This window comes from Branchiostoma floridae, chromosome 14 (assembly GCF_000003815.2).
Source record: "Branchiostoma floridae strain S238N-H82 chromosome 14, Bfl_VNyyK, whole genome shotgun sequence".
In the NCBI taxonomy this organism is placed as follows: domain Eukaryota; kingdom Metazoa; phylum Chordata; class Leptocardii; order Amphioxiformes; family Branchiostomatidae; genus Branchiostoma; species Branchiostoma floridae.
In genome coordinates this window covers 7,194,120-7,218,717 of record NC_049992.1, presented here as the reverse complement: position 1 = coordinate 7,218,717, position 24,598 = coordinate 7,194,120, and the positions used below count along the sequence as shown (strand labels likewise).

Genomic DNA, 24,598 nt, shown 5'->3' with positions numbered 1-24,598 from the left:
CATGTGTTTGGAGGTAGATTGATGGCAGTACATGAATGTAAATGTGTCCTGGCAGGGACCCAACTGGCAAGGGCCATCCCTACAGCTGTCCGCCAAATGTTCATGCCATAAATGTTCGGCTAATGGTTGTCTTTAGTTGTGATGGTTTTGTGGCGGGTTATAAAGTTGGGCACATGCCACTACAGAAGGGAGCATTAGTGTGTTTCACTGCTGTATATAGCCATGACCAAATGTTGTGCATGACAATGTGGAAATGATTTTTATCAGTTAAATCAGTATATTGACTGCAAACATTGTTTCGCCATTTTTAGCTGTGGCTACATCAATTTTTGCTGTTGATTGTGATGTCCATTATGTTGAATTCTTATAATAGTGATTGTATTTTCATGTAAAGATTAGCTTTGGATATACCTCCCTTTAGTGAATGCAGCTGATACTTGTGAATAAGTTATAAAGATATCAGGGTCTTTACATTGAAGGAAGTTATAGAACTTAATCCAAACCTGCAGACTTATCTGAACTTGCACTTTTAGTTGTTGCAACTTTCATCACTCCAAATACTCCCACTTGGAAAGAAAAGGAAATAAGCTGTCTACATGCCAGAATACAGACTAACGATTTAGCTGGATAAGCACCAAACCTTTCATCAGGTTTTAGTATTTCCACCTCCAACAACTGATTATCCTCAACAGGTGCTTTAGTGATCGGCTTGAGAGTCGAACGAGTCCCTGGATCAATCTGGAACCAGATTTATTTTTCCACTTTGCTGCACAAAGGAGCAGTTACCAATCATTGCCTCACCTGCCCAGGTTAGGGGTTCTAGTCCCAAGTGTGCTTGGATTGTTGGCCGAGTCGGGTATGAGTCCCATGTGTACGGAATCGTCCAGAACTTTTTTTTATAGCTCCCTTGGTTCTTAGCAATTTATCGACAGAAAGATTTGCATTGGCTTTCGTTGCATTATTACTTCCTTTGAAATAACATTTTCTAGTGACTTTAAAGTTTGATCAACAGCTATCTTTATCAAACGTTTTGCACTATGGAAAAGAAAAAAAAGCAACATAGACAATGTATTTGACATTTTGTCACACCATTGTTTGAAATTTTGCACACTTCTGTTGAATATGACCCAGCCAAATATGATTCAAGGCCATTTTTGGCTGAGTAAGAGCCTATACTGTGAACACCTGTAAGAAATGTCAGCTTGGTGGAGCCCCTGTTGCCAAAGAATTCACAGCAAAATGTGACACCATTTTTGTTCAAAACCATGTGTGTAATGTCACGACCTTGTGCATTCTGGGACTCCAGCATGAAATATGACCTGCACCGTGAGGTCAGAGGGCATCTGACTAATGGTAGGGATTATGGGTAGGCTGCCTCCCCCTCCTTTTGTGTTTCCATATTTCAGATTTTAGACCAAGAGGGAGATTTCCTTACGATTTAAAGACAAGATAAGGGTTTAAATGACCTTAATAGCATTTTAATTGTAAAAATGAAAATGCGCATAAAGATTTCAGCTGTCTCAACTACAGAACATTTGAAAACAACCTATGTTTTTTGTTATTAGACAGTGCCCTATGAACATGATTGTACTTTATAATGGTGGAGGAAAGGGATTTCGTCAATCCGTTTTAAGTCCCTGCTTAACCTAAACGCAAGTTACAAGTTTGGTGCCTAAAGGTAGTTTTAGCCAGGAGAAAGTTGGATATAATAGAGTGGCTTGAATTGTAGTGTGTTGATATCATAGGCTCACCAAATATATCATCAAGCTTTCATCACCTAACAGAAATGTACCAGAACTTCCCATTAATATCAATACAATATTTATAAATTCATCGAATGGAGGGAAAACTCATCAGACGTCGATTTGACCTTTGTACCAAATTACGACACCGTCGTCAACCCGTCAGTCGTACATCAGCTGAATCCATTACCCCTGATGTGCTGGCAGTTGTTCGATACCAGTCGTTAACACTACAGGTGTCATTAAGGCTTGGTATAATGCCACCATTAAGCACAGATAGGCGGCATTAACAACACGGCGGCCCAAATGACTCTGATCGCTCCCCAAGGTGAAGAACTTTGCTATCAAGTCCGAGTGTTTCTCACTTGTCTATCACTTGTCTACTATCTATTCATAGCTGCTATAATAGATGTCTCATTCCTACAGTACTTTTAAAAAAAATCACTGATATGACAAAAATATCAAGAACTATGTATGGATCTTGTTTCCACTAATGCTAGGCTTATAAGAATCTAGTCATGACTTGTTGAAGGTGTCAATGTACATGTTGGATTATTTGTAATACGAAAAGCATTAGAATTGGAAGCAATCTGAAAGTAGAAACCACTTAAGAATTTAGATCAAATCAGGACATCTCTGTGTGTTTTCTTGTTGTTCCCTTTTCCACAGGTGGAAGCAAATCAAAATGAAGTCCTCAATATTGCTATATAGATATGGCAGTTACAGTACTGAATATATAAATAGTAGGATGTTGCAAATTCTAAAGGTGATACCAGAAAGCTTATCAGTTCTGTACATCTACTTTATGAAAGTGTTGGAGACAGATAGATACACTGATAACCAAACTGTACCACCCTGAAGGTAGGACAGTTTTTTTGTGGCAGAGGTGTCTGTGTTCTGTTGACAAAACACGACCAAAGCCGGAGGAATTCAAAGATTGGGGATGGGAAGGTTAATTTTGTGGCCTGCATGCCTGATACTCCACCAGGCAATGCAGAGTATGTCAATTATTGTCCGAGGGTGTAAAAAGATATGTCCACAACAAGAAGCGACCGTGCTGATCAAATTTCATTCATCGAGAACGATCATTACCGTGCACGCCGCCAGATTTTTACCTCCATAACCCAGATACCATTATTATAAGCTTTCATTAGTGACTATAATGATGTGAGGAGTACTTCAGAAATTAGATTGAGCCATTTCTGCTTCATTAACAGCCTGGGATGATGATATTACCCTACCCCTGCCGTGGGCGCCATTGAGGGAAAGAATATCCATTGTGAAGAACAATTACATTTCCCGTTTATGCGAAAAGGGTGCCAGCTTGTGACTAATAAAGTCGGCTACAGCTCTATTATTCTCCAGGAAAGCTGAATGGTCGGCTTTTTTTGGAAGGCTGACATCATGGTAGTAGCTTCTGGAGCGGCTTTTGTGGAATGAAAATAGCCAATGGGCCATGAGACAGGTGGTGTTTGGTTTCATGGGGGTGAGGCATGGGTCAGACTGGTGCCATGTTTTATCATCTCTGGTGAAAAAAACTGCTGTCCAATGCACGCGCCATAGACCACATGGAGGATTATGTCAAAGTTTTTTACTCGAGATTTTGATCAAATTAAACAATGGGGATTTGAATAGAAAAAGTGATAAGATTCATGAGGTACAACATGTATAATGCAGATGGCACTGATAAGTATTACATGTACCACCAACAGCTGGAAACTATACTAATTAGTTATGCAAGACAAACAAATAGGTGCAGAAATTGTCAATATGAACATACATATATTGTATTGTATACTAAACAAGAAAAGTACTACCACTACCAGTTCAAGATGTATCGAAAAACTTGAAAGAATGATATTTTCAATTCAAACTCTTGAACTGAGTAAAACCATTAGCGAGAATGATTGCGTAAGGCGGAAAACCTGACCCAAAGGTATTTCTTCACTGCCATTTGATTCAACTCAAACTGTGCGAAACAGCCGTTCTTATTGCCCCATTCTTTAGAACGATTTCTCCACAGGGCCTTATGGAACCACCCATCACTAGATTAAGTCTTTTACTCAGCCCTCCTCTGTGCCATCAGTGAAAGGCAGGCCTATAACAAATGGTGTATGATGAATAGACATGTCCTGCTGACCAAGATAAGGCTCAGTGGAGGCATCTGTCACGAGCTCTTCTCTCAGTGTGACAGCTTTGGCTCAGCAGGAAAGCCCGCCACCTTCCCATAACCTGCTGGACAAAGACATATCCATTAGGAGGGTCGCTAATCAATAACGTAACTGGCCACGGGCAACACTCGACCACCGCCCGAACATCTGCCAACTTTTACCCATTGTTTTATCGCCTGCTTTTTGTTATGATCGCTTGGCCAGTTTTCCAAAATGCCTGAGGAGCGCAGGAATGATGTCAGAGATTGGCAAAACAGCAGGAAACAGGCATCATATTCAGCCATATGCTGATGGAAATGTTCTGCCTTGTAAGTGCTTGGACCAGTAGTGCCCCCTATGCAGTACCATTTGCACACCACAGGACGTTATACATGGTCTAAAGTCAAACCAGTCAAACTGCCTAATAGATAGAGGTCTGATTGATGCGTCACTCAATGAGGAACCTGTAATTTCGCCAGTTTTTCTGAAGAGTGACTGGCCAGTGACGTCTCTATTCTCTGTCAAAGTGCCTGGCTGACCGTTTGACAGCCTTTGTGATGTCTCAATCTGTACCAAATATGTGTGCATTGTGTGCTGTATGGTACTGAGTGTCTATAAGACTATATCAAAGAAAAATGTACATGAATGTGACATGTACAGTGTAGCAACAAAAACATATCCTGTTCACATGTTTTTTTTTTAATAAGTGCTGTATATTGATAGTACATTTATATCGTACATGTACAGTGAAAGTTTCGTCTAGAGGGGAGGGGCTTGCCCTGCATAACAAGGATGTGATTTAGTGCTAGAGGTAGAGAGCCTACTACATCACCCATTTTAAGGCACATTTACTGATTTCATGCCGCTACCTTCAAAGGTGGGGTGTACAATGGTTAGCTGGAACCAAAAGTGTCCTGGTAACATCTGTTTCAGTGATCTTTGTGGGAAATGTCAGGATGTTTTTTTAGATATTTGAAAGGTATATTTTCAACTTTGTTACATGTTTAGATGTATGCCTATAAGCCCATATCTGTTCTGAAATATGGGGCCTTGAATACAGTACCTGCTAGTAACAAGGACACTGCACTTGTAAAGGAAATGGATTTCACCACAGATAGCAGGTCAATCTTTCTGACATTAGGTTCTGACATTAGGTTGTCCCTGTAACAGATTAATGTGAGAGAGAACACACATGAAACTTTCCCAATAATTGATCCATCCAATGTATATCAGTACGACAGCTGCTTTTCTGGGCTTGTTCTTGGTATAGTGTTTCTACGCAGTATGTCAATATTATGTCTCTTATATCTGATTCATATATGCTAGTATCATTTATCTGTACATGACAAACTAGATCAAACCTCTTGTAGCCACAGCCGATGCAGATGTACACTGGTTATGTCGTCTGTAATCTTTGTCTGAGAGCAGAGCGAAAATGCCACCCGTCTCGAGTTGTAAATAACGTGCCCTTTAAAATCTACGTCTTCGTTATGGGCTTAACTTGTTGAGTAAATTGAAAATGGTTGGCCGGGCTTGGAAATACACCGCAACAGTTGGTGTGCGGGAGATAGCACCTGTGCCCATATCCCCACTAATAAAAGGGGTTTAAGAGATAGTGCCCTTTGTAGGGAAACTTTAATGGTTATGTCAAAAGGGGAAGACAGAGCATGGCGGCTTAGTCCCTCTGGGAGTAGATAGATGACCTTGGGAAATTAACTGTGACCTCCGGTCTTGTAAGGACTCCCGGTAGTCTGTGAGTTCCTAAGTAAATGTATAGATCTGAAACTCCCAAATGCAGAAGTTGAATGAAAGAAGCCTCAACTGTCATACCGAGAAATGTATAGGGTATTTCTGACCCAACGTTTCATTTAAGTTGCCAAACTTTGGAATAAATGAAGTTTGACATTTCATCTTGAACATGAACCATATTTGGACAAGTCCAATTTTGGGAAAAATTGGAATATTGGGATGTTCATTTAGCTAATAAAACAATCATTCCGTAGCTGGCATTTCTGAATGAGTGAACGATGTCTGCCTCAACGACTTGCGACATTTTCACTTACAGAGATTTTCTCCATTCTTTCTATTCTGCAGCTCCCTCCCAAGTCGAAGGCGTGACGCAAATTGGATCGACGGAGATGTCGCTTTCGATATCCTGGTCTCCCCCCAGGAAGCCGAATGGCGTGATCCTGGAATATCGCGTACAGTACTACCCACTGCGGGACGGTCCAACGCAGACAAAGTTTGCCAAGGTCGACGGCCAGGTTACCCAGGCAACCGTGGAACACCTTGACATGGGGGAGGAGTACGTCCTTCAGGTGAGAAATCCTGGATAATCAAATAAAAATAAAGAAAAAAGCAAAAAAACAAATTATAGCTTTTTTTATTCATAATGCAGGTTTCAATTGTTTGTTTAGTTTGTCTTCAATGGTTTTTGTTTTTCCATTGGCAGGTCCAAGCCCGAACAATAGCTGGGTATGGTCAACTGAGCCAACCAGTGACAATGAGGACAGATGCCAATGGTAAGTCAAACCTTCTTTACTCCATTTTTAGCTCCGAGAAACTCAAAATTAGCATGATGTGGCCCCAGTTAAAATGATGAAGCAACTAGTATGGTGGATTGATTATGGTTGAGGAGGGCTGCCTGTAGAGGTGACATTATTACAGGAGGGCTGCAACGACAGCATGATGGATTGCTCAGCTTACAACGGGCCTACGTCGTACGGGTTTGCAAAGAACTTACAGGAAACACTGCAGACATCTGATGGCTGTGACGCGGCGGCAATGCATCCTATCCATCTTGGTGATATGATAATGATAGGAAAATGTTATATTACCTGTCTCTAAACTTGTAAACAGGGATCTTGCATGATAGATGGGGAGTTGTCAGGATGACAGTGACTGATCGACAGGATGTATCCGTTCGTCCCAAACGTCACGTATGTCAGAGGTCCTTGGAGGTCTCTTAAGCACGGGTAATGTTGCTTAATGTGCAGGATGTAATGGAGTAGGATCGTTAGGGTAATGATTACCATCATTCCACAGAAGTCGCAGGAAGTTTGTTACCACGTTGATCCTCCTTTGGCTGCAATGGCTCCCATGTGGTTGAAGAGGCACTTCAAAAGCTTTTAACTTTCCCAGGAAGTTTGGAGTTAGGAATAGTTTTACTTTGTAGACTTCCTTAATCTGTAATATCAACTCTCATAATGTCACCAGATGCTATGATACCAACACATAAAAAAAGGGGAAGAATTCAAAGCACTTTAAAGAGATTGAGCAGTGTAGCAATATTGAGGTATATACAATCTTCAGAAAACTCTTGGCAATATTTTCTTATGTGACGGTATTATGGCACCCAATAGAATTTCGAGAATTGATTTCTTAGCCATAAATGGACAAATGTAGAAACAAACATGTGTCCATATAACTGAACTTTGTGCCCTTATCCTTTCCCCAGGCTCCCAAGCCCCCATGACTGGTGACCAGCCAGTGATGATCGCGGCCATCGCTGCTGCCGGGATCTTCGTTCTTCTGGTCTTTGTTCTGGTGGTCATCTTTGTGCTGTATAGAAGGTAAGCACCCAAGCCTTAGTCTCCTCTCCTCTACATTTTACCCTAATTTGAGAGGCAAGGATCTTTTTTTTTTCTTGTAGAAGAGTTTTTGGCATGTGACAATGAGTAGGTGACAAAAAATCTCATCTGAATTTTCATCCAGCATTGACGGTATGCTATCGTTCTAACAGGATGGATCCGAATCATAATCTAATATGACATTTTAGAGATACCATTACCAGTGCTATTGTTTTGAATGCTGGTGACCAGTAAGTTAAGCATTTGTGTGGAGACTACTGCGTCGAAAGTTTTAAAACTTGGTGTCTGTGAACAGTATTTTTGGCGCAGGTCTGGAGTTTTCAGTCAAGGCTCTCCTTGGCATTTTTCGGACCTATCTCGCAGAATTCAATTCCATCAAATCCCGCATATCTGTATTAACCTGTAATACCCTACTGACTGTGAGCTGCTCTTGCTTGCTATATCCCACCCAGGAAGTGAAAGTAATTGCGAATCCCAATTGCTAGCCTTGCAGATGTATATTTGATAGACTCGGGAGCTCGAAATACCAAAAGTTATTTCCGATTGATCAACAGACGTCTCCCGCAGACGTTAATCAGGAAGTTTTATCAAAACCCACCCAGCCACCAGAGTGGGACTTAATGTTTGGACTAGTAGATAATGAAAAGTAATTTTGTCGATTCCTTTGGGAAGTAGGAAGTGAGTTTAAGCGTGGATTACGGTACATGTTTTCTCGCTGCCAGGGGTGAAAATGCCTCGACAATTGCATGACTGAATGTGCAGGAAGTGCATGTAATAGCATGTACTAGATTTGTGTGCTTATGTAATGTTCCGTGCTGTGCCCTTTGTCATTTTTCTGCATAGAAGTATATGCAAAATGGCTCTACATGTACAGTACATGCTATTTTCCCCATTCTTGCTTTGTGACAAGATCATTTAACTGTATTCAAATGGACACTGGGAACAAGACTAAGCCGCTAAACTTGAAGTTGCAGTCTCGAAATTTTTATATAAATGCTGTCCATGTTAGTGACATCATAAACTGTACTGTGCAGTCAGTATCATGTTGAAATACAAGGTTTTGAGTTGATCTGATTGTCCGACTTCCCAGTGTCCTTCAAGTCACCAAAGTATGGAGAATGTAATACCTTACATGTACCTGCTCTCTGCATGTGTTGTTGGTAGATAGTCCTAGCCCATACCTCTACCAATGTCAGCCCCATGACCGATGCTCCATTGACAAGCACACTGTCTTCTGTTTTCTTTTCCCCATTGAGACGACTCCAGGATAATTGTAGTATGTAAGTAGTACCACAACAGTACGTGTCCGTACTAGTGGCGTCACGTGTCTGTCCTGTCCTCTCTGTCACTCACTGCCCTTCCTGAATTCTCCCAATCTCCAAGCAGTTGATTATTTTGGCTTGCTTTGTACATTATCTTTTGCTTGTTTTTACATGTTTAAAGTGCTGAGAGCACTGAAATGTGTACAAAATAAGAAAGAAATGTCCAAAGTAAGTGAAAAACTGCTTGCAGATTAGAATTCTCCTCTCTTTTGTGCTATCATGTGATTATCATTCAATCAATCCCGACTGTCATGATATATTATAACTTTAAATTTATAGGCACAAAATCTGAATTTTTTCTTGTTCTCCCTTTTTTTGTAGAAGAAACAGGAAGCCGCCAAGTGACATGGACAAGCTTGAGTACTCCAACGGAGAAGGTAAGCTAATGTACTGCTAATTTGCCAATTTAACTTATTTTATCTATCACTGACGTAGATACTAGTTTTGGTAAACTTCATAACTATGGTTATGGTGATAGGTTTTCTGTAATTCTAAGGAGGAGAATTTTTACTCAATAAAAGTTTATTCTACCTTCCAGTTCGCCTGCCTGGTTTTGTTGCTCCGCGTGTGAAGACCTACATCGACCCTCACACCTACGAGGATCCTCAACATGCCGTGCTGGAGTTTGCCAAGGAACTGGAGCCCTCCTGTCTCACTATCGAACAGGTCATTGGTGGAGGTGAGGCTCTTTTTCGAGAACTGTCCATCAACAGTTCATGCGAGTTTGCTAAGAGTTCAGCCTAAGGCTTGTCTGTGTAGTATGTGTCTTCATTTGTGTATGTTGACAATCATTTTAACAGATCTTTAGGCAGAATTTGTACGATCCTCTCTGTTACTGCGTTCTTCACACGAGAAATCGTAAGACTTCTTGTTCTAACACCTCTCTTCTGTACAATCATCCCTGTTACTGCGTTCTTCACACAAGAAATCGTGAGAGTTCTAAAACCTCTTTTCTGTTTCTCCAGGTGAGTTTGGAGACGTTTGTAAGGGCCGTCTGAAGATGGGGAAGGGACAGTACCTAGACGTGGCCATCAAGACGCTCAAGGCGGGATCAAACGACAAGATGAAGGGCGATTTCCTCACAGAGGCGTCGATCATGGGCCAGTTCACAGACCCGAATGTCATCAAGCTGCAAGGAGTCATCACTAAGAGTGAGTTATTGTGACATTTCTTGAGGAATCGTCCCTGCCACTACCATTACACGTACACACACCGCTGTATCGCTACAGAAACAGTTATTAATGGGGGCTTGATGGCCTCTCAGCTCAGTCCAGAGATTAAACCGGAGAATAAGGGAAGAGACTAATGAAAGTGAAAGTACGGTTAATGACAGTTTGAGCTGTTGAGGCAATCCTGCGTTATAAGTTGTCCGGCTTGACGGACCATTTACGGAGATTTCCGTCGGAGGTCGTTCAGAGTTGAATCGCCCTATGCTGTGACACATGCCAGGTCTTCTAATCTTACAGTAACTTGATACTCTTCTGCCATGAAGTTGTTCTGTCATATCATATAACTCAGATGATTGTTTTTCCTACATACAACACAATTTGGTTCAAAATAAAAATGCTTTGGTGTGACCTCAAGTTTGCTTGTTTTGTCTGACTGTAACCCAATACTTTTCTGCCATTAGGTCGCCCAGTGATGATTGTGACAGAATACATGGAGAACGGCTCTCTGGACACCTTCCTAAGGGTGAGTTCTTTACTACAACCATAGTAACTACACACTCATCATAACAGTTGGTAATAAGTACCATATTGTCTCGTAAGGCCACACTGATTTCTTTCCATGGTTCTCAGGTTAGATGAAAGTTAAGGAAGTGGGCAATGAAAAATGTAGAGCCAGGAGGAAAACTCGAATCTACTCCCCAATACTAATTGTTAGCCAAGGTACGGACTCCCCCCAGCTAGACTGTGTTTTCATGTTGGTCTTTGAGAGACTTCTAGTGAAGCATGATCATTTGAATTAAAGAGAACCAACAAATTGAATTGGTGCGGCCTCGCGTCAGGAGAATGGACCTGTCTTTAGTATTGACTGTAGCAGATTGACAAACCCGAAACTCAAACGACTATCCAATCACACACAGGCTCATAAATGAAGCAATCAGGGATCGCTGATAAAAACTTCATGTCCAATGTTCTTGCAGTCCTGTCCCATCAGATTTAGATCACAATTTGTCCCTGGGGAACTCCGTTGCAAATTGCTCTGCAGGAAAAAAAGTTACAGAATCTGCTGCTCGCATGCTGATAGCAGTTTTAAGGGCAGTAGTGGGGTAAAAAACAGGAAGTCTACGTGGCTGTGATGGCTGTAATGATGGCGCCCAGTGTCGTTTAGATGTCCCTTCTGTCTGGACTGTGTGGCGTTGAACATCTACCCCTAATTTCTTCTGTCTCGTGAAGCGATGATAGATCAGATTGTAGGGATTGATCCAAGATGTAAGTTTGATCACACTTGAAGATGTTGGCTCCTGTGTGGTGCCAAACTCTGTAGGTGGAAAACTGCTTTGTTCTGCTCTCTTGCCCCTCTTATAAACATGGCGAAAAAGTGTTCAAAAGCTATGGTAAGGCCACCCCTATTAAAATATTTCTTCCAGCAACTCACTAGGCCTGTTTTCACATTGTGCTCTTTCTAGATTTTTTTACTCTTTGAAGTAACGGTGTACCATGAATGGTTTTGTCTTAGCCTAATGTGTAGTTGTGAAGTGCGTCACGTTTTGCCGTTCGAATGTCGAGGAGTTTGGGAGGCCGGAACTTGGGTCATCCTGTAACTTGACTGATGAAGTGGATTTGTCGGGAAATTTACAGGGTAGTAAAATGTTACGGATGATTTCATTCAATACAAATCGTGTTAAGTCGGGATTTTCCTTGCGTACTTGGTTTATCTTGACGTTGTAAAACGGAATTTGCACGTAATTGGGATTACTGCGTTTTGGTCGATCGGCAATCATCGCCAGGGTTCGCTCGCTTCTTCTGCGTTAATCCGACTGAAGTGGTTTTGCAGCGACGACCTAACAAAATCAGCACGGACGTGTTAACCGTTAGTGGGATGCAGACAGATGGAAATGGGATCAATAATAAGCCTTTTTGCAAAAGAAATTTGGTCTCCAGTGAGGACCGATTCACCTCCATGTAAAAGCCCGATGACAGAGACGGCAATCAAATTACTCTAATGTAGTTTGCTAAGAGTGTAGATGTGAGCACAGTCTAGACTCTTAATGTAGTTTTACTAACTTCTCAAGTACGTCTGACACTTTGAGAATGACTTGCTGCCTTGTCTTATACCTTAGACCATAGTTAATGATGTATCGGTTGGTAAAAAGTATTCCTCCCAAGTTTACATTGCTGTCCTGCTGCTTCCATCTCCCTAATTGTCTGGAATCCCAGTTTTCTCCCCCATCCTTCTTGTTAAAGTTAATATAATGCCTGTAGAATCTTATCACCAATTCAATTTTTTTTAAATTCAGCAACCAAAATACAGTATAATATCATTATGAAATATATTAATACCAATCAAGGTTGAAACTATGAAAATGCACACAATTCATGGACAAACAAACAATATGGTGATCTTGTTAACCATTCTGACTGCAAGGTACATCTTTAAAAAAAGTTTGAAGTTCAATGTCTCTTTGTTAGGTTATTAATTTTCCCCAAAAGTTCAAGCTACGAATTGCACAGCACTGTTGAGACAGTGAACATTATCTCTTCTTCCAAGAAACCCAGCCTTAATGTATCCAAGGGACGCTCTCTGGGACCTCCCTTCAGACCGTCTGAAGGATTGAGCGATGACGCTTCTCAAGAATGGCACTCAGACGTCTTGATGTGCACAATTAGGGCAGAACTCGGGAGACAGAAAAAACTGTTCCCAACTTAAGTGCAGAAACAGATAAGTGCAGGGATATAGTCGGAGATCAGTGATGGTACGTTAATGAGTGGCTCACCCTGAGTACTTCGTCCCAGTGTGAACCTCAGGTCATGTCTGACAGGGATATGCTCATGATGAAACACTGCCTCCTAGGGGGGAGGGGGGTGACCTTATAAGGCCAATGACATTGTCATTGGTCCGTCCAAATCATTGAAATGGATTCTGTACTTAGAAGTTGCACCCATAAACTACATGTAGGAATGCCATAATCCTTTAAGTGTAATTCGATTGCAGTATGAAAGCAGTGCACTTCTCAAGCACATAACTTTAAGGTTGGAAACTTTTCTACCCTGGTAAGGTCGCCTTCGGCACAAAAAATATATAGAGATGATTCAGTAAGGCAACGAGCAGAAGGCTAAAGGTGTGCACATTACAAGGACAGTCACCCTGAAAGAGGATTCCATCTGTTTGGAGGTAGTCCAGCTTAAGTCCAGTTGGAGTGCCGATGCTTACTGAGTGTAGAGTCAGATGGGACTAAGGTTAGACAGATCAGAAGTTTTCCCCAGCGTGGTCGTCGCGGCTCCAGTCCGATGATTGGTATTGGGTTTTGTCGTGGCGCGTACGATTCCGGGCGCAGCACAAGGGAGCGCTAATGAGGGAGAAGGGATCAATATGAGGGGGTGGGGGTATGGGAGGTCACATCGCGAGGATGACTGGATAGATACAGCTCTGTCTTACTGTTATCTATTAGACCCATTTGTCAAGATTTCAGCATTAAGAAGTCACCCACTGGCCTGTTTCTTAGAAACTTCCCCTCTAAAGTCTCACTCAAAAGACTCAAAAGAAAGAAATAATATTCTTAACGTCAAATTGAGAAGCAGTATTAGTTGGGATGTAGTAATTTCCTCCGTGAAAATGATTTATAGTCAGCATTTGTGTTTTTTAGAATATAGACAAAATATGTCACTTTGACAAATGACAACTTGTACCAAACCAAATAGGATGGTTAGGTTACGTTAGACTGAGCCACAGGTGGTGTCACATTGTTGATTCTGAAACATTCTGTGCATTTAGGTTACTGTATGTCTTAAAAATGTTTTTATGTTTGCAGACTTCACTTGATGTTTGCCACTGAGTTGTTGCTATGGAGACTTACAATGTTTTTGTTTGTTGTTGCCATAGAAACATGATGGAAGATTCCAAGTGCCCCAGCTGGTGGGGATGATCAGGGGTGTGGCCTCAGGCATGAGGTACCTGGCAGAGATGAACTACGTACACAGGGTGAGTGGAACATTCCGTTTCTCCTAAACCTAAGAAGGCAAAGTTGATAAAATGTTTTTGACATAAAAAGGACAATTTTACTGGTAATTTCCTGTCCTTGGTGCTGAAATGCTTTTGCAAAACAGATTTTGATTGAGAAAATTCTCATAGACATCAAAATACAATTGAAGCCTTTTCGCAAAAAAGGCACTCTTCTCAACTATTCTGTCTCAAGTAAGGTACTACACCAAGTTCCAACATTTCCCAAATCCCCTCACAAACGCTGTGATTGACAGCTTTGTTGCACCTTCCAGCACCTACATGACAATAGTAATGACTTATCGATTGTCTTTGGCAGGTAGTTTAAAACATTTAATCCGCTGTGATGCGACCCAGAACAAAACTTTTCCCATGAATGACAGCCGTTTCCCCAACCCCTCTGCTTTAACCGTAGTTTTGTAGTTGGTCTAGTGGTTAATAGCTCTGCCTCTAGTCCTGGAGGTTAAGAATTTGAATGTTGTGATGAGTGCAAAGATCTGACTTTGAGGTTGTCTATCTGTTTGTCCTTTTAGGACCTGGCTGCGCGGAACGTGCTTGTGAACAGTAGCCTGGTGTGTAAGGTGTCGGACTTTGGGCTGTCCAGGGTTCTGGAGGACGATCCAGACGCAGCGTACACCACCAGGGTAAGAGATGTCGCTTTTCTCGCTTCTTTTGACGTTACCTTCAACTTGTTTTTTAGACTTAAACTTAAGTAGTTTTTAGACTTAAACTTGGTCCTATGGATAACATCTTTTTGAAAACCGTCTATGTCAAGATACAATCCCTAACACTCAGAGGACTGATTTTCACAATCATGATTTTTTTTCTTGCAGGGAGGAAAGATCCCTGTCAGGTGGACTGCACCTGAGGCTATCGCCTACAGGAAGTTCACATCAGCCAGCGACGTGTGGAGCTATGGGGTCCTGGTTTGGGAGGTGATGTCATACGGGGAACGGCCATATTGGAATTGGTCCAACCAAGATGTAAGTTTATGTTTGAATATTGTGAAAATGAAATTGATGTTTATTTGTGAACAGTGGTTCTAAGGCATACATTTTTGTCCAACTAACTGACCTGTTTGTACCTTGTTCCACAGGTGATCAAATCGGTGGAAGCTGGTTACAGGCTACCCCCGCCCATGGTAAGCATCATTTGTTTTGTTTTAACAAAAGGCTATCACAAGTTGACAAGATAGTCAAGAAATGGTTTTTAGGCTTTGAGAGATATGAAAAGAATGGACAGGTCACAATTTGCTAGGGTAAGACAAAAAACATTATTTATGGTTGGTTTCTAACTGGTCTTTTTATTTTGTCAGGATTGCCCAAAAGCGATCTACCAGCTGATGTCGGACTGTTGGCAAAAGGAGCGGAACGCCAGGCCGAAGTTCACGGCGATCGTGGCGAGCCTGGACAAGCTGATCCGCAACCCCATGGTCCTGAAGGTGCTGGCCCAGCCAAGGTACTTGCCTGAGTATGTTGCGCTTTTTTATTTGCTTGTAGACGTAGCTGACAATACTAGTCGTACGTACCCGGTTCATCAACTTCTGGTGAGTTAAATCTTTGGCATGCAGAGACTGACATTTACAACTAATCATGCAAAACACAAAGATGATGTTTTCAAGCACATGCAGGTTGTTAAAAAAAATTAAAGTCAATTCAGCATGCCGAGGGTTTGACTGCTTGAAAAGAGTTGTGATAATATAGGATTTTAAAATGTCGTGACGTGTGGGAATGGCAAAAGCAGCTTGCATGGCAGCATTGCATGGTGCTAATCCTGCTAACATGTATGTACATGTACATGTGCATGTAACGGTGTTAACTGGAAATATATAAATAACGAATGAATAGATTGGGCTAACACGTCTTACAGACATGCTCACTTGTATTGTATAACAATAGATTTATTTTTTTGTAGTCCACACGTACATATAATAAAGATTGGGGTCAGCTTTGATACTTCCTGAGTGTATACAACATGTAGACTTTCTTTTGAATTACCTTAAAAGTGAAAATAACAGTGACTTGGTTGATGCAGTTCTGAATGAATCAGGCAGGTGGCACCATTGCACACTGGCACATTGCACGACTGTTTCACATCGCAAATCCTGTGATTTAATATTCAAAGTTTGAGGTAGTTTCTGTGATTTTATGTTCAGTTGGTTAATGTTGTTTGTTTGTGTCTTTAGGCCGATGCACCACCACTCGACGTCGTCTGACCTGTACAGCTCGGTTCCTGAGTGGCTGGACAGCCTGTCCCTGGGCAGGTACACAGAGAACTTCCTGAAGGCCGGCTTCACCAACCTGGACTGTGTTGCTAAGATCACACTCAGGGAGCTACAGAGTGAGTTTTGTTAATTGTCTTAATATCATATTTTGAAAAAAGACTAATGAAACTTATTTTAAAGAAAGAACAATGAAACTTAAACGACTTCTTGCTAGTAGGGGAGAAAGAAAACGTTTTATGAAGAATTCTGGCATTAGAATTGAGTTTGTACAATTGTTTCAAAAGTTGGCAATAAGTTTGTCCATAATTCATGCATGTTTCTGAGACTTCGTTAGTTAACTAAATAGATGTATTTGGATTGTTTATTAACATGGTCATGAAAAAAGAAGGAAATGTCTTCCTGATGTCAACAACAACAAAAAAGTTTACAGCTACACTGATCTTGACTATGTGAGATGGTTTTCTTTTGATTGCTTGACCTGGAAAGCTGCATGATTGTACACAGTGATCTAATACACCCCGTCTCTGTTGTCTCCAGGCATCGGAGTGACGATGATCGGTCATCAGAAGAAGATCATGAACAGCGCCCAGATGCTGCGGGCCCAGGCCAGCCCCAACGCCAACCTCCGCGCCCCCTCCCCCATTGCAAACGGTCAGCCCCTCCCCCACATGCACGGTGGGGGGGTGAGCAGCTTGCACGGAACCCCCAACATGCACCACCACAACACACGACATATTACTCACGCATTGCCCGTATAGACCAGTTCACAGTCCCAGGATCCTTTGCCCATTGTTTGACACAGTGGCAGGGTCGAAGGTCAGGGGGTGCCCCCCCCTCTGCAAAGTGCCGTTAACGCACAAAGAATCTTGGGACCATGAAGTGGCCTATCGGGCCTCGTGACGCATAGCATGACTGGTGGTGGACTCTACTCCTGAGATGCAGTGCATCGTGGGAAGACTGAGGCATGCTGGGTAACCGATGAAGCAACCATGCTGCTACTTAAAATGTTGCAATTTCGGAAGGGGGAAAGCTGGAAAGATACAAAATCTGAATGTAGAGAGAGAGAGAAAAAAAATGCAGTTAAGTGCAAAAGAAGGATACCATGACAGCAAGAAACGAGGAATACAACTATGAATAACTGATGCAAACATTTGAGTATTGAGTTTGTGTATCTGTGAGTGTGGAAAGGTCTTCTCTTTCTAAGCACACAGGTCAATATGAGTGTTCATTTCTCCTTGGGTTTGAGGAAGGTAGTTTTGTGAGGAGAGCTGCCGGGACCAGCTCGTAGTGAGACAGTTTGTACAACTATACAGCCTTGATAACTTGTCACTGCACATACTCTGCACTGATATGTTAAGATTGGTGGTTTTGATAGACGATATATGTGTGTGATGTAGTCAATCACGTGTGCCATTTACATTTGTACATCATCAGCAGTTTGTTTTTAGGAATTCTTCAGGCTGGTGAATTTGTGTTGTAACAGTTGTGTTTTTAGTTGTGTTTAAAAATGAGTTTGAAGCTGCTCAAAGATTATTGCACATGTCAATCAATAATTGTTTGTAAGTAGGTTATTCCCTTAATGTGTAAATAACATTCTTCAGAGTTGCATATATGTCCGAATGAAGGGCTGCCCGCTAGAACAGTAAAATGTCGGCAGTTGTATGGGAACCATGACAACATCTGGCACTGCAATTTCCTATTGATAGTTTTGTTAATTTGCTTTCGCATCATAGAAATCAAAACAAAAATTATAAGTCTGTTTCCATGGTAATTAAATGAAATTGTATCCAATCAATGAAGTACTAGTCAGGACTGTCACCAATGTACCGTATTCCCTGTAAATGCAAAGGATGTTTAATATGAAATCTTCTGTAGATAATATGAGGGAGAGAGATTTGTTGTACATGTAGACATACATACAGTCCACTGAATATATTTTCAAACTGCAGAATTTCTGGGTTCATATTCAGTGTAGTAGAAAGGAACAGAGATATAGAGATGAAAGTTGTAAAATTGAAAAAAAAAAGGTGCTTAACTGAACTACTTAATATGCACTTGAAGACATATTTCTGGAGATTATATGGCTTGTGTAAATGAACCTAATCCAAGTGTGTAACCAGCGGCAACTTTGTTTCTCAAAGTAATCTGATGATTTAAAATTCCCTTTTGATGCTTGATAGCTTTGTTATTTATTGTAAAGTCTTGTCTACTGTATATATTGTTTTTCCGCACTATTTATTTTGGTCACTATGTTTGTTTAATTAATTTGACACGCATAATTTGCCCAGTGGGACAGAGAACCTGCCCCTTAGCTCTGCTTGTCTGTAAGTTGTGGTAACGTATTTAGCCAAGTATTGTGGAACTTCTCGCCATGTACTTTTCGAAGCCTTGTGGCCAAAGAATCGTCAATATATTTTTGATGGAACATCATTGTAAATGTAATGATTAAAAAAAAGATGTAATTTATAAAAGAGCGTGCATGTTCGCTGACTTCTCGCTTCTTGTGAGGGATGATGATTCCTCGGCTCTGTACAAAATTGTACACTTATAAATGGAGAATAAAAGTTTTCTATCTGACATGTGGCTTCGTTGATATCTGTGTATATGACCAATTGTAATAATGTATCCGAAAATAATTTCATTAGGTTGGTAGATCATAGGATAGTTTTTCCTTTACACGACCAGTTCATCTCACTTTAGCTGAAGTTTCGATGCCTGTCTTCTAACTGGAGTTCTGGTTCTCGCTTCTTTATGTAGCCGATGTAGGTGGCAATTTGCAGCAAGAACACAATCCCCAAAGTGGCTGAGTTTGTACCCCTCTCGTCAAATGTCAGCTAAGGTGAGATTAACTGGTTGTGTAAAAGAAAAACTCTGGAAAAATATACGTTCAGAAACAGGCAATGTATCATGGAAAAGTATTCTTTATTCAATAAGTTAGATATAGGCGAAAAGAGAAGACAAAAGGGAACACGTCTACTGAATTTCACTCTGGCATAAATGCTACTGCCACAAACCTGACAACGGAAACAATTTCCTATAAGTATGTACAAACAAATGTCTCTGTACATACATAACATGCTCATATGTACACAGGGTTTACCCTCCACTTATATCAATACAAACCTTACATCAGTTGACATTAGATATTTCATAACTTCTGAAGTTTCTAGACTACAATATCCTTATATCAATACACACAACACATGTAGTTGGCTCAGTTACAGCTGCATATTTACAAGCAGTTAATCGCTGCATCACAGAGCTTCTGACATTAACACCAAAATGATCACAGAAAGTATGGAATACAAACACCACATTCCCTCACTTCTGATAGGACCACACTTTCTTTTCTTGGCTTTCGGAGACTTGTACGTAAACCCAACAACACTGGGAGGAAACATTGAGTATATTCACTCCCCAAACTTGGATAATTTTCTGTATCCAAAAACCAACAAATTGAACTGGTGTGACCTGATATTTTCTTTTTATATTGACGTTCAAGTTTCTATAAGAAACTATTACAGATATATTCACAAAGTCTGTATGTAGACAGACATAGACATTGCATTTCCATCCTGCAAAACTTTTACAAAATGTAACCACAGTAAAATGTCTACATGAGAAGCAACTAGTTAGGGCATCCCCTCCATCTAGTTATAGAATTTCACATTCAGTTGAAGAGGAGCATGTAACCGTGAGTATCAAAGACTCAGGGAGGTGCCATTTTGTGCAAGACCACTGGCAACATCTTGTGACAGATTGAGAAAGAGTCTAGTATTACTCTGCTAAAACAATTCTCTTCACCTTCCCAGTTATGTTGTTAGCATGTCATCCAGTTTACATGTTTAAACTATATGTATATCTTTTGCTCTATTTCTCCCTTCATGATCACCATTCTCCTTTTTCACTATTCAAGTTCAACAATACACGTGTGTCATATACTCCCTTCATGATCACCATTCTCCTTTTTCACTATTCAAGTTCAACAATACACGTGTGTCATATATCATCTCTTATAGATCTTAAACCTAACACTAGCAATGGCTTAGTCCTAGTACTACTACTACTGCCTATAGTAGAAAAGTTTTTAGGAAGTTAATTACCTATAGAGGACAGTTACACAATTTGCCACATTTGGCACATGAGAAACACTTTGACATTTACATTTTATCAACACATTGGCAGGAGTTTCTGGCCACACATTTTACTTTTTTTATGTACACAGATACTTCTTGGTTTATCCTGAGACAAAAACATGTACAGCATATATTTACAAACAGTCAGCTATCAAAAGAATGAACATCCCTAGCAAGGAGGTCTCCTAGTCTCCTTCAAAGACTTCTTACAGGGCATTTGTTCTTTTAACGTTATACTTTATCTGACCAATCAGAGATTACAATCTCGATACATCATTTTGACTGACCAATCAGGACAAAGACATTTTAGCTGACCAATCACAGATATGATTTCAAATTTGGATGTCCAAGCTGAGATATGATTGCAGTTACTGTACTATTTTTTGACTGGTCAATCAGGGACAAAGATATGGCAAAATCATTTTGGCTGACCAAATAAGTGAGAGGGAACCTTTCTTGAAGCATGGTCTGAAGAAAATACAGTGAGATAAAGGTTTATACATGTACATTGAGAATATTTGTGGGGTTTTATGTCCGTGGTTGTAGTTGAGGTTTATACACTGACTGAGAATGGTTCTGTATCCATGGGTCGGTGTCCTGTGTTGAGGTTTATACATTGAGAATGGTTCTGTATCCATGGGTTGGTGTCCTGTGTTGAGGATGGGGGCTTCTCTGTAAGGTTGTTGGCCGCTGCAAGTGTGGAGTTCCCTGTACAGACAACACAAAAAAAAACATAAATATTCAAAAACTTGTAAAGTTGAGAAAGGAGATCACTTCATTTGGAGAAAATGTCTCTTTTTGGAAATAACCTTTCTTTGTTGATCTTTTCTCACAACTAAAGAAAGGCATATGTAAGGCCATGTTGATTTGATTATATGGTTGAAATTCTCTGAACTCAAACCACTGCGAGTGTGTCAATAAAGAAAGTTGCCTCATTATAGAATCCAAGCAGTCAGGCAGGCTAAACAAATGACTGAACACAGAGTATTTTATACTGAACAATAGAGTCTTCATTTTTAATTTTGGAATTGACTTTGGCAATATTCTATGACATCAGTGTCTATTTTCCAATATTGGCAAGTTACAGCACATATTTGCTCATTTTACAGCAACTTTGTACAACTTACATGTAAGTTATACAAATTTGCTCCACAGTATGTTAAAAAAACTTCTCGTTGGAAACAGATAAAAACTGATGTGAGCACAGATGTCATCCATATAATCCAATCAACATCCCCAGTAATAGTGCTGTTGGTAAATGAGCACCTTCACACTCACCTGAATGATAGGTGTTGGGACTCCATTGGCGATAGGGGGGTGGTGTGGGGAGGAGGGGATGGGGTGGTGAGAACCGTTCGCCACAGGGTGGTGGTGAGGGGAGGTGGGGTTGGAGTGGGCGGGGGGCTCAGGCTTGTGCTGTGGGGAGGTGGCCGGAAGGGGTGGGGGTGGGGAAGAGGGGACAGGGGGAGGGGTTTCTGCCAGAGGGGGTGGGGGAGGGGGCCAGCAGTCCGACAGCTGCGTGTGGAGGTTCTGTATGGAGTTCAGGATCTTCTTCTGATGAGCTAACATGGTCACGCCGATCCCTGGGGACAAGAACGGAAAAATTCAGTTTTAGAATTGTTTCATGGAAACAAAACTGGGAAAGGTATTTTAAAATAAAAGTTGTCAAATTAAGTTTGTCACAATTGCATTAAGACCTATATGTAGAGCCCCCACCCCCACCCCCCATGGCCAAGGGACTTGAAAACTGGTCACATAGACAGGAGACCACTTTGGAAATTACATTTGTATCTAAGGCACCACAGAGGTCGTCACTTACAGTTTTCTTTCGAGAAATGGGAGGAACATGCCAAAATCAATGTATTGTCATCCCTGAAAAATCAAATGTAAAGACAAAGTATTGGTCTTACAAAGCCTGGTCAATCCTATAGCTACCTATACATTGGACTTCACACAAGAATAACATTACCCCAGCTGTGACAACTTTTGGCCCTAAATGTTGTATTGATTCAAGCATAATTCAGTAAGGACTATGGTCGAATGCTACTTGTCTTTGTGCTGTCTCAAACATATAGCCCTGTCAACTCCAATGTTTGGACTCTGTAGCAATATCAGTGTGCACGAGTGTCTAGAACAAGTGTAGATCCTTTTGCAAGAGGACAGTTGCTACTACAAACATGACAATTTTTAAGGCAATTTTGTACGAAAAAAGCACCAAGAACATATCCTATCATTTATGAGCTACTATAGTTTTGCAACAGATACTTCAGAGCAGCTTCTCAAGTTATTGTATCATTGTTACAGGAGATACATTATTTGGGGGGGAGGGGGGGAGTGACCAAGCAAAGGAAACTCAAATTGTATGCGAATGACATCCACGAAATAAAGATTGCGCAGCCAGCTTGTGACCTTGTGACTGACCTTGTAGATCCCTGATGTTCATCTTCATGACCAGGTCCATGGAGGAGTAACCCCCGTTGGTGAAGTTGTCCCTGTATCTCCCCATCTTCATACTGTCCAGCCACTGGGGCACGGTGGGTAACACGGGCTGGAACGATGGCTGCATCGGTCTGAAAAGGATGCACAGAATCTTACAGTCAGCTTTAGCTTGGAAATCATCTCCATTGTAGGTGACTAGAAGGAATTCACAGCATTAGGGTCAAGCTATGAACACCAACTTGCTGTTCAGTGGAAGATCCACTGAAGGCTATGGAGGATAGGGATGGATGGAGGGAGAGAGTCAAGTTCATCCATGCAACCAGCACGACCAGATGATGATGATGATGATGATGATGATGAATACTAGTAGGTTCAATGTTTAAAGAAATTTTCTTCCTCTTTTTTGGAAAGCATCGTGAATGGTGCACCATATGGTATTCATTTTCTGTCCCAACAATTGCAACCCTTTCCACTTGCATCAAATCAGAGCATAGACAACTGCCAAGATTCAAACTCTTACTAGTAAGCTTCTGGCAAAGATGCAGGCTTGCTTTTCTCTCCACCATGAATATGGTGGTGATATGGATCCAGAGTATACTACAAAACACTACCTACAGGTTAGGAATGTCTAATGCAAGTAGTTAGCCCGAACGGAGAAGCCCGGTAATTCTACTTATGTTTAAGATACCACATGGCTCTTGTGTCCATGTGCATGACTGGATGATGGATTGTATTAGCAATTATCATATTCTTCCCTACTCGGCCCCCAGGCAGAAAGAAATCCACAACGTCTCTGCATGCGTCCACCCTAAAAAATCCATTTTCTCACCTGGGCTGAGCCAGCACCTTGAGCACGGCCGGGTTCCTGATCATCCTGTCCACCCTCTCCACGATCAGCGTGAACTTGGGCCGCGCGTTCCTTTCGCGCTCCCAGCAGTCTGTCATCAGCTGGTAGATGGCCTGGGGACAGTCCTGGAGAAAACATGGTTAACAGAGAATGTTAATTTACCTCAAATTGGTTTGTTCTTGACTTATTTGAATATAATAAGTCTAAAACGTTTACTGTAACCATACTGTGCAGTTATTACTCTCACACTGACAGTCATGTTACAGTACCAATGCAGTAGTTACATCAGTAAAGGTACTGTTACTGAATCTACCTGAGCAGTACTGCACAGAGACATTATAGTACTAATAGTTTGCTAATGCTGTGAACCATTCAAAAGCTAGGAAATAGCCACTCCACTCTCACAGCATTCATGTAACACTGAAAAGTTAGTTAATCTCTCACTGGTTGAACTCAGATAGACAGGGTACATACAGTTTAGCATACAGTATGTACAGTATGTACAGGTTTCATGTATCAAGAGATTTCCCCAGACTTTCACTACTACTGATACTCACCATAGGAGGGGGTAGTCTGTACCCAGCTTCCACTGACTTAATCACCTGAAGTGAAAACAAGAAAAACATGATTTAAAGGAATTCATTTACATCAAACAACCTGTTTTTGATAATGCATGCATCTAGAATATTTTTGATTCAAATCTGCATGATAAAGTAACTTAAGTTTTGTCATTTTTATTCTTTGAATTCTTTTAAAACTATGATTACTGTGTTTTAAAACTTAAAGATTCCTGTCTTTGGTACTGAAAATGTTTTCATGACAAAGTCTTATATTCCTGTTGGTGGTACTGAAAATGTGGTCATACTTAAGTCTTATGTTCCTGTCCTTGGTACTGAATCTGTGGTCATACACGAATGACCACACTTTCTGCAAAAAATTATTCTATAGACAACATAATCAGGGAACTTCTTTAAATATACTTTTC

General features: G+C 41.0%; 2 protein-coding genes across 3 annotated transcripts in view; one reads left to right on the top strand and one right to left on the bottom strand.

Annotated features, from left to right (window-relative positions):
• Window positions 1–18,768, top strand: part of LOC118430747 (ephrin type-B receptor 3-like) — a 99,567-nt gene extending 80,799 nt beyond the window's left edge. Inside the window, exons 6-19 of one of the 2 annotated variants that reach the window (XM_035841763.1) lie at window positions 5,987–6,210; window positions 6,345–6,414; window positions 7,350–7,464; window positions 9,126–9,181; window positions 9,343–9,483; window positions 9,770–9,955; window positions 10,435–10,496; window positions 13,851–13,949; window positions 14,501–14,611; window positions 14,801–14,950; window positions 15,064–15,108; window positions 15,283–15,425; window positions 16,153–16,307; window positions 16,729–18,768. In XM_035841763.1, coding sequence (XP_035697656.1) covers window positions 5,987–6,210; window positions 6,345–6,414; window positions 7,350–7,464; window positions 9,126–9,181; window positions 9,343–9,483; window positions 9,770–9,955; window positions 10,435–10,496; window positions 13,851–13,949; window positions 14,501–14,611; window positions 14,801–14,950; window positions 15,064–15,108; window positions 15,283–15,425; window positions 16,153–16,307; window positions 16,729–16,949 — 1,778 coding nt within the window. In that variant the 3' untranslated portion in view covers window positions 16,950–18,768. Of the gene's footprint in view, window positions 1–5,986; window positions 6,211–6,344; window positions 6,415–7,349; window positions 7,465–9,125; window positions 9,182–9,342; window positions 9,484–9,769; window positions 9,956–10,434; window positions 10,497–13,850; window positions 13,950–14,500; window positions 14,612–14,800; window positions 14,951–15,063; window positions 15,109–15,282; window positions 15,438–16,152; window positions 16,308–16,728 lie in introns of both variants that reach the window. The other variant, XM_035841762.1, reaches the window with a different exon arrangement.
• Window positions 18,769–20,811: 2,043 nt separating this feature from the next.
• The window catches only part of LOC118430062 (ephrin type-A receptor 5-like), a 154,897-nt gene continuing 151,110 nt past the window's right edge, over window positions 20,812–24,598 (bottom strand). Inside the window, exons 16-20 of the mRNA XM_035840770.1 lie at window positions 24,171–24,230; window positions 23,596–23,738; window positions 22,749–22,897; window positions 21,606–21,910; window positions 20,812–21,035 (exon numbers count right to left, since the gene is read on the bottom strand). Of these exons, the coding sequence (XP_035696663.1) occupies window positions 20,937–21,035; window positions 21,606–21,910; window positions 22,749–22,897; window positions 23,596–23,738; window positions 24,171–24,230 (756 nt within the window). The 3' untranslated portion in view covers window positions 20,812–20,936. The remainder of the gene's footprint in view (window positions 21,036–21,605; window positions 21,911–22,748; window positions 22,898–23,595; window positions 23,739–24,170; window positions 24,231–24,598) is intronic.